The 9,855-nt window shown below is 48.4% G+C and overlaps 1 protein-coding gene across 14 annotated transcripts in view; it reads right to left on the bottom strand.

Moving 5' to 3' along the window:
- PLEKHA7 (pleckstrin homology domain containing A7) overlaps positions 1-9,855 on the bottom strand; it is a 207,619-nt gene that overhangs the window by 41,705 nt on the left and 156,059 nt on the right. For all 14 annotated transcript variants that reach the window (XR_012509671.1, XR_012509672.1, XM_074372318.1 and 11 more), the window contains one exon: positions 2,979-3,449. Coding sequence is in view for 12 of the 14 variants with exons in the window: in XM_074372318.1 (XP_074228419.1) it covers positions 2,979-3,449 (471 nt within the window). In the remaining 2 variants the exon portion in view is untranslated. The remainder of the gene's footprint in view (positions 1-2,978; positions 3,450-9,855) is intronic.

Below are 9,855 nucleotides of genomic sequence, written 5' to 3'. Positions count from 1 at the left end.
TGAAATTCCTCTCACTGAATGCTCAAGGCCAATGAACTGTTTTCATCTAGAGACCTAATGTCACCCTGTCCCTTAGATAAGAAAGGCTCAAACTCCCATCTCACATCCTAGGGACAGTCCAATGCCTTCCCCAACCACCTTTATCTCCTTGTACTTGACCTCTCATCCTTCAGCTCCCCAATTTGCCCCCAGCCCCAGTTATGTGTAGCAGAGTAACGCAGGGCTGTGGGCTGCCAGAGAGTTATGTAGAGACACTTCCCAACCACAACTTACAACTGCCTATCAGTTTCACAGCTTTTGAGAGCCCTTTCTGCGCCCCTGCCACAAAGGGTTTCTCACTGGCCATGCCATCTTTCTGGTTCCCTTCCACCTCCCCCTCCCCCTCCCATTACCCTGCCTCCTGACTTAACTTCAAAATTCTAGCTCTGTTAAGGTCTGCCCATCTGAGCCCATCAAGCTCAGGGGAACCAAGGCCTCTGCTACTGGGCATAAGACCAGCAGAGACCCCAAGGTTCCAGACTCCTTTGGTGGTGCCCAGCCCCCTCAGAAGGCACCATCCCCAGGCAGCATCTCATGCTGCCAACTGGACTCCTTCCAAATGAAACTCCCTTACATTCTGGTTTTCCTCCTCTGTCTCCTGCTAGACTTCTATATGGAGACTCTGCTTTTGCCCACCCCCTTGGGCTGGGGATCCTCAGGGTTCTGCATTTGGCCCTCTGCTATTGTTCTCTCTAAGCTAGGAATTCTCAACCCTAACTGCATGTTAGGACTGCCAGGGGTAGGGATGTTTTGAAAACTCCTGATCCATCAGAATCAGATTTCCTGGCACGGGACCCAGGCCTCAGTAAATGTCAGACATCTCTCATATATTGGTATCATCTGGGGGGCTTTTAAAACAGACTGGTTCCTTCCTTGACCTTGCCCCAGACCACATATATCAAATTCTCTGGGGCAAAGCCTCAAATGATCAAACCATGCAGCCAAGATGAAGAATCACAGCTCTAAGCATTCAACCGTGGGTGATCTCAACTACTGCCAGGACATCAGCTACCACCTCCAGGGCAATGACTTCCAAATCTCTCTGTGATCTGAACCCACATTCCCTATAACATACCGGTTACCTCCACCTGGCCACTCTATGGGTACCACATTCCTCTTCAAGCTCATTTCTCTCTCCCATGCTCACATCTTTCACAGCACATCGACCCATTAATCAAGTCACACTTGAATGTTAGCCTCAACTCCCCCTGTGGCTCTCCCCACCTTCCAGTCCTGGATAAATCATTTTACTAAGCCCTAAACCTACCCAATCTCAACATCCATGCATCTATCCATCTCCTCCTCACAAACTGCTTTTGTTTAGGTCTCCCTCGCCTCCTACCCAAAATATGACTACCTCATATTTGAACATGTTCTCTTTCCAGACTTTTCTCCATTTAACCATCTTCCATATGGTCACCAGAGCAAGCAGTTAACCTAGCATAGCAGTTTTCAGTGAGGATATGGGAGTGGGGAAACAGGAATACTTTTGGTGGGGTAGAAACTGAAACAGCATTTTTGGAGGTCAATTTTGTAATATCTATCAAAATTAAAATCACATATATCCTTCGACATAATCATTCCATTTCAAGTAATCTGTTCTTCAAGTATACTTGGACTTGTGTGCGAAGATGACTGGGCAAGGAAGGATATTCTTCGCAGCATAGTTTGCAACAGCGTATGTTTATAACCAGCCTAATTGTCCATCAATAGGGAAATGGTATAAAGAGCACTGGAGATCCGTACAACGACATACTTTGCACCATTTCAAATTAATATATCTGTATGTGCTGGTATGGAAAGATAATCAAGATATATTAAAATATCTGTATACATATATATTTACTGACAATATTAAATGAAAAAAAGCAAAATGAAGAATATGGGTTTTTTGTTCTGTTTTTAACACAGTGGCCTGTGTTTTAACCTAGTGGTCTCCTAGTCTGTCCCACAACAATGTGTCAATTGCTGAGGGGGTTTCCCATGTGAGTTCTTCACCATCATCCCTCACAACTGCCCTCCAGGACCAGATTAAAGAAGTTACACAACCCACACGTGCACAAGAAAAAGAGGCCCCACCCACTGAAAAAGAGGCCTAGGCTCTTCCCCTTGGAGCACTACCTCCTCCAGAGCCCACAGGTGGAAGGCCTGGGCCACACAATGGGGAGAATGAGGGGGGTACCTCAGAGCAGATGTGTCAGGTCTGTGGCCAATGCGGCCTGAGCTCTGGCACATCTACTGCGCCCCTCCAGCCGCGGGGGCTTTCTGAACGCACCGTGGCTTTGCTATCTCTTCTCCAGTTCACGGTTTGTTTTAGAAGCCTGAGGATGGTGAGGGGGGTGTGCTGTCTTCACAGTGAGGACAACACACAGTGGCTTCTGGGGACAATGGGGAAGCTGAGTGACCCTGAATTCTTCCCATTCATAAATGTGTCCTAACTGATCTAAAATTATAATAAAAAACAGATGGTGCTTTGCACAAAGCAGGAGATGCATGCCTCTAAATAATTAAAATCACTTCTTAAAGGAATAGGTATGATAAAGGCCAATGTCAACAGTGCCTGAGCACTTCTCTACGTGCCTGGAATTAAACATGGATCTGTATTACTCTAGTTGCTACAAATGTTTCCTGGATGCAGAGAAGTAGCCAAGCAGAGAAGATCAGTTACTGTCCCCTGGGTTTCTCTAGGGAATGGGGAAGCCCTGGATGTAATTAATCTATGTGCCCTGGGCAGGTTCCCTCACTTTTCTAAGCCCCAGTTTCTTCATCTATAAATTGGGGCCACCACCCTTCCTTGCAAGGGTGTTGCAGGGATTTATGGAGATAACGGAGGTAGAGAGTTTAAGGCCAGTATGTACCAGCACATGCTGGGTAAGCGATGGCTAGTGTCATTGTGTTATTATGCTCATTAGTAGCAGTGACGTGAGTCTCTTACTGACCTCCTGCTGTCCCCCTTCTGGGCCTTTGCCCACTGCTCCACCTGGGCCAGGCTGCTCTTCCTCTGACTGTGCTTTTCAGCATTGGTCCTGGGAGGAAAGGCTCGCTGGTACCCGCCAGTCCCGTTCTGCTCTCCCGGGCCATATGTGGCAGGCAGCACACCGTTCTTCTCCACCCGCTGGGGCTGAGCCTGCTGGCCCCTCGGGCCACTGGGTAAATCCACGAACAAGGCATCTTCCTCAGCTGGCGAGTATGGAGACCTGGACTTGCTTCTGTCCCGCTTGCCCTCCAGTGGGTCCCTCTGGGGGCGGTACCGATCTTCCTCCTGCTCCCGCCTCTCGAATCCGAAGGACTCCTCATGGCTGCGATGCGGACAATCCCTCGTGTGCCCGGGTCCCACGCGGCCACACTCCCGACAGGACTCTGCGTGATTGGCCTGGGGGACCGCCTGCCGCTCCACTTTATCCACGTCCCTGCAATGACAGCAGCACATTCAACTAGCTCCAGACAGCACGGCTGCAGCCAAGACTCCCCAAAGGACACACTTTATATTCTAATTACCTCCAGGCCTTTGCATGGCCTCGTCCCTCTGCCTCAAGCCCATTTTGTGCCTAGTCCCTTACTCTGCTGGCCTAACTTCTACTCCTTTGGGATCTAGCTTAAATGTCACCTCCTCCAGGAGGCCACACACACACACACACATCCCCAGTCTAGATCAAGATCTTAGCTGACTGCACTGTCACACTAATCACACTGGATCATAACTGTGTGTTTACTCAACTAACGCCCAGGTAGACTATGAGTTCCTTCAGGCCAGAGGCCCAGCTAGCTGGCCATTCACAGTATGCCCAGAACATCTCTGCAGTGACAGCACAGGACAGAAGCCCTACAGATACCACTGAACAAATAAATGGTACATGCGACATTCTCACGCTTTTCCTCTTTGCTATTTTTGCACCTGTCTGTCTCGGGCAGGCCAGTTTGAATAGAGGCTCCTGAGCCCAGGGTCTCTCCCACTGGCAACAAGCACAGCCCAAAGTGCAATGAGCAACACAATTACATTCTTCCAAGATAATAAGCAGAGAACTGGCAGCAACCTCTTTATATGACCACTTACCTATCTCATCAGGGAACTGCTCCAACAGGAACCCAAAAGAGCACTGACCTAACAACAGTTCTCTGCAGTATTATTAGTCAGATTTCAGAGATAAGGAAAGTGAGGTACAGAGAAGATAAATGATTTGCCCAAGATCATACTGCCGGAAAAGAGAGGCACCGGGGCTTGACCCCAGGCAGACTGCCGAGCCCACGAGCCTTAGCCACTGTTCTCTGCCAGTGCTCCATACACATGTCCTCGGCCTACACGCGCAGACCTGGAAACGGCAAAGGAGGATGGGGTGGGAGTGACAGGTCGGGATGGCAACTGAGGCTAAAGAGCTTCAGGGCCACAGCGAAGAACTCCCCTCTCATGACCATCTCCCACTGGAAGCCACCTGCTGGGTCACGCCCTGGCCAGGTTTTTGAAGCTTTATAACCTGGTTGCTCCAATTGTGAGACCAAACTAACCATACCCTCTTGTTATTCCCACCCCAAAGATAAACGGAAAAGGCCACGCAGGGAAACAAATATGCACTTAAATGGGTGATATTAGAACTGAAGGGAAAAGAGGGTTTCTTCAACAGTATCTCAGCCCAACCAGTTGTAACGGGGATTTTTCTTTCTTTACCGATCAGCTTCCACATGTTTACTGAGCACCTATACGTCCCCACTGGGATGGGCACTGGGGGGCAAAAGAAAGCAGTGGAGAAAATAGCTGCTGCTGTCAAAGCCAGACGCCCTTAAAGTCCAATTTACTCACAGTAACCACACTTAATACTGTTCTCACAAGCTGACCCTAAATCATGGATTTTGCTGTCTCTTCCAACCTTGGAGCTAATTTATAACTATATATCTTAGTCCTTACTTTGTGTGTACATATGAGCGCAGACACCCCGATACATGTCAGTGCATCCTAAAAATAAAGCTGAGAATGATAAATCCTTTTCTCAGATTGACACCAGCATTTCCTCTCAAACAAACCTCTAGAGGGTAGGTAAAAGAATGGCAGTCTGCCTGCCACCTGGCAGCTTTCTAGGCCCCAAAACTTGGGGTTATGAACATCTTCTATTTCCACAGCCGCTGGGACTTTCATAAGATGCTTTTAGGCCCTAAATGTTCAGGCTAAGGCAGCAGGTAAGAACGGTGAAGGGAATGATCTCCACTTCCCCACCTTACCTGACTTAAACATTTAACTTACTAGGTCACAGGATTTAAGACAAAAATATTTTTTGGTTCTCTTCCTGTCTCCATTACATTCCCACCAATGTAACATACGACTTCTCAAACCAAGAGACCTGTTACAAAATAGATTTGCTATGCTCGATGTAGCACAATGGTGGGAAAGAATGAAGTACCCCCTCGGCTGTCAGTGACTGTTTCATCCAGAGAAGGTGGCCATGCAGGGCACTGATGTTCAGCTATGACAATACAAGCCCTTCTTGTATAGGTCATTACTGTCATTGTGAAAAGCTGGAATCAGTGATGTTCAAAAACACAGGGAATTCCTGACACTTGGTGACCATTTTGGCCAGATGAGTCACTTCTCAAGCATCACAAACCCAGAGGACATAGGTTTAGAGCCAGTCAGACCTGGATTCAAGAGTTGGCTTTAGCCCATATAAGCTGGGTGACCTTAGGCAAGTCCCTGACCATTCTGGTCTCACATTCTACATCTGCAAAATGGGAACAAACCTCATCTTCTTGGGTTGTGAGGATGCAAGATGACGCTCAGGAAGTGCACAGCACCACGTCTGGCGCACAGCAGGCCCTCAAACACAAATGTATCAGCTCCCAACATCTATTCTCTTCCTCCTTGCCCTAGTTTTTCCAAAGCAACAATAAACCTAACAAAAACCTCACACTTCCTAACTTCCCTTGGAGCTGAGGGTGATGGTGTAACATAAATCTGGATAACAAGACATAATGCAGAAATTGCTGGATGGGTCTTTCAGGAAAGTCTTTAAAAGAAGGCATGCTTAGCTGGCTTAGCTAACCCTTCCCTTCTTCCTGTCTGGAATTTAGACATGCTGGACCGCAAGGCGACAAAAATGAGGACAAAAGCCACCTGCCAAAACCTGGGTAGAAGGTGAGAGAGAGTTCGGTCCCCGATAGTATCACAGGGCTACCATACCAGCCAGAACTAACTCTGGATTCCTGTTCGTAAGAAAACTAAAACACAATTTGATTTCGCCATCCTAAGTCGGGTTCTTCTATTCTGAGCAACCAAACATAAACCCTAACTGATATAAAGGGTGAAGCTTATCATTAGCAGGGACCGGGCCCCTCCATTTTCAGCACATCACAGCAATGCTGTGTACCTGCTTAGAGCAAATCCTTGCCTTCCCCCGCAGTGGAAGGAGCATGTATCTCAGACTGAGGACACTTCTACCTTATTCCTGTTCTTCACAAGAGCTTGGAAGTTAACAGAACATACCAAGCAATTATCCACTGATTATTATTTTATTCTGCCTCCAAAGCCTTTATCTCACCAGGAAATAAGGAATAATATTTACTTTCATCTTAATGTTAAACACACCCACATACCCCACATGCATGAAACCTCACTCAGGCTGGGGCGAGAAGTGGAACGGCAGCGTGTAGGGGCTTGTTAGGACCTTGGTCCTGTTGGCACACGCAGCCCCTCTGTCTCAAGCCCACTGGAAGACCTCTCCCTACTCACCATACCTAAATGACCACACATTCAAATAACCCAGGAACAAGGGTCAGGCCACTGATCCTTGGAGAGTTTGGTCTGAGCCAGGTCAGGTGGCAGGAGTCTCGTCCTGGAAAACCAGCTCAGCCTGTGCTAACAGACGCCTAGTCCTCAGCACGGACCCTTGGTCTGAGGAGGACAGTAGGCTTGAAAGCCAGAACCCACCCCGGACACAGTCCACACACTTGTACAAAATGTTGATGGGAATAGGCACAAAGCTTCTAGAGAGTTCTAAGATAGGCCTGCTCACTTAAATTAATTCCTAGATTTGAGGAAGGAAATGGCTAGAGAGACATGGGGACAGGGGCTGGTTTCTTCTTTTCCCAGACTTAAATAGGGCAGTCCCCCTGGGACGGGGGAAGACATCCAGCTACTGTTCATGCCCTGCTCTAAATTAACAACAGGGGGCCTGCCATCTCTGGCCACACACTCCCTAATTCTCCAGGCTGCCCTCCTCCAGAGAGGAGTGAGGCTGAGGGATTCATGAAACACCAGACAGCCAAGCTGAGGCTGTCGCTCGCCTCAGCACACAAAGCGGCTACTGGAAAAGTCCCTTGTGAAGTGTTAAGGAGCTGACAAACCAGACAAAGCAGCAAGGAAAGATGTGTAACGGCTGCCAGGCCTCCTCACCCTGTCCATTCCTGCCTGGAGAATCCTCCCCTCTTCCTTCCACCTGGGTACGTCACACGCAATGGTCACAGCCCAACCTGAGCCAGTCTGGAGTCCTGGCACGTGCCGAGTTCACTCAGTTTCCATCTCCCTGTGGCAGGTACAGTCTGGGTCATTCACTTTTTGTGGCCAATGCCTGGTCACTGTATGCTGGGTCCTACTGTGTGCCAGGACCTTGACATAGACCTATTCCCTACAATCTTGCAAGGTCAGTACTGTGAAGCCCAGGGAGGCTGAGGGCAGTCACACGTGTACCAGATTACTTACAATAATTTGCCCCTCCTGAAGGACAGGGACTCTGGCAGCAACAGCCATCGCTGAGCACTTAACCAACTGCAAAACCCCGAGCTAAGCACTTTAAATATATTACCTCTTCTTATCATCGCACAAAGCTAGAGATATTATTCTTTCATCATAGGTAATGAAAGTGAAGCTCAGAGAGGTTAATCAATTTGCCCTGGGTCATGCAAGCAGTGACAGAAGCAGGGCTCAAATTCCATCTGGTCCAACTCCAAAGCTCTGCACCTGGGCTGCAAACATGTCTATAAATGGCTTCTGTCAAGGGTCCAAGGGGCTTGTCCAACCTCAGGTGTTGTCCTGCCACACTTTAACCAAAGTGATCAAGGTTTGGAAGACCAAAGATTTTGTTCTCTGAAGAGAGTGCAGAGAGCCAGAAACGTGTGAGCCACTTCAGAGCAGGCTGATTCCTACACATCAATCCCACTACAGTGCTTGGATTGCTCTCAGACATTCTGAGTCCTTTTCCAAACATCTTAGAAGTAGAAGTTCTGTTCATCCATCCAACCACCCATCTGCCCAGCCAGCCAAACATCTAAGCACCCATTCATTAACTGAGCATTTCCTATGTGCCAGGCACTATGCTCAGCTTCAAGGAACTTACCGTCTAGCAGAGGTGACAATGTGTCAACACAACTTCAGCATAAAAGTTCTCTGCATAAGGAACGACAGAGTGCTTCAATCAGGGGCATCTTAACACACGGAAGGTCAAAGAAGGAAGAAATAACATGGAGGCTAAGAATGAAGGACGTGTTGAAGTTGTCCTAATAAGGGATCCTGGGCCTCATAAGATGGACCTCTATCCACCTTCCAGAGCTCGTCACAGTCTTTTCCGCCCATTGCTAACTTAAATGCAGCCACAACTCCCCAGCTTTCTGTTTCCTGAACTAACCAAGCTTATTCTTGCCTCAGGGTGTTTGTAAGTGCCATTCCTTTTGCCCAGAATGCTTTTCTTCAAAGCTTTACATATGCAACTTTCTCGTATCAATCAGGCCTCACCTGCACATCTTCCCCATACAGAGGCCTCTCCTGACCACCCAAACAAAAGCGGCTACTCCTGGCCCCCTAGTGCCTTCTCGCCCCATCACTCCATATGATCACTTCATGCACTGATCAGAAAAGAAAACCATCTTGTTGATTTGTTTGCCTATTTACAGCCTGTCTCTCCTACCTTCACTCAAGAATGCATGGAACTTTGCCTCTCTCTTGAAGACTGCTTTACTTCTCAGTATCTTTAACGGTGTCTAATGCACAATACGCCCTCAGTAAATATCTGTAGAATAAAAGACTAAATGGATGAATGCACAGACAAATGCACCCAATTCAATAATTTGAGCATGGCTGGGGCAGACAGGATGGGGAAGACAAGACGTGAGCCAAAGGCACCTGCAGGAGCCAAACCCAGACAGGGATCAAAAGCCCTACTAAGGAGATTGGATTTTACTGCAAAGGTGACTAGACTATAAATTCCTTCAGCCCCATGACAGAACTGTGTGATGCCAGAGACCAGAGAGGTTTGGAAACTGAAAAAAAGAGATAAGTGGTCTTCCGACAGGCCTCCTATCTGAACTGCTTGTCAGTTTTGTGAGCTGTAACAACAAGCTGACCTCCGTGCTCAGTGCTTTAGCTTGTTCGGGAGGACAAGACATCCTTAGACAAGAGAAAGAAAAGCGGTTCAATGAGGGGAACTTGGAAGACAGATTTCAAGGAAGCTGTAGAGAATCAAAACCCAGACTCTCAAGTCCGGCAAGTGGAAGAATGTGGAAACAGGGATTCAAGAACGAATCCAACCCAGGGCTCTGGCAGGGGTGCTTGGTGCCCCTCACAGTGTGGGGTGCGGTCTCAAGAGCATGTGTCTATTGAGGGAACCTGAAGCCTGTGTAGGAAGCAAGAGGATGGAGGGAGGAGGTGCAGCGAGGGTGCTCGGCTCCCTCTGGGGTCAGAGGAGTGATGCAGGAAGAGCTGGAGGGGAGGAGCAAGGAGCAGGCCAGGGGCCGGGGCTGCAGAGAGCCTGGGCTGTGGGGCCACACGCACACTGCTAGGTGATGGGCACACCCCAGCAAGGGAGACAGTCTAATGTGCTCGCGGGAGATTCACCATCA

The sequence above is a fragment of the Camelus bactrianus genome, chromosome 10 (genome assembly GCF_048773025.1).
Source record: "Camelus bactrianus isolate YW-2024 breed Bactrian camel chromosome 10, ASM4877302v1, whole genome shotgun sequence".
NCBI classification, from domain to species: domain Eukaryota; kingdom Metazoa; phylum Chordata; class Mammalia; order Artiodactyla; family Camelidae; genus Camelus; species Camelus bactrianus.
This window is presented reverse-complemented; position numbering and strand designations above follow the sequence as displayed.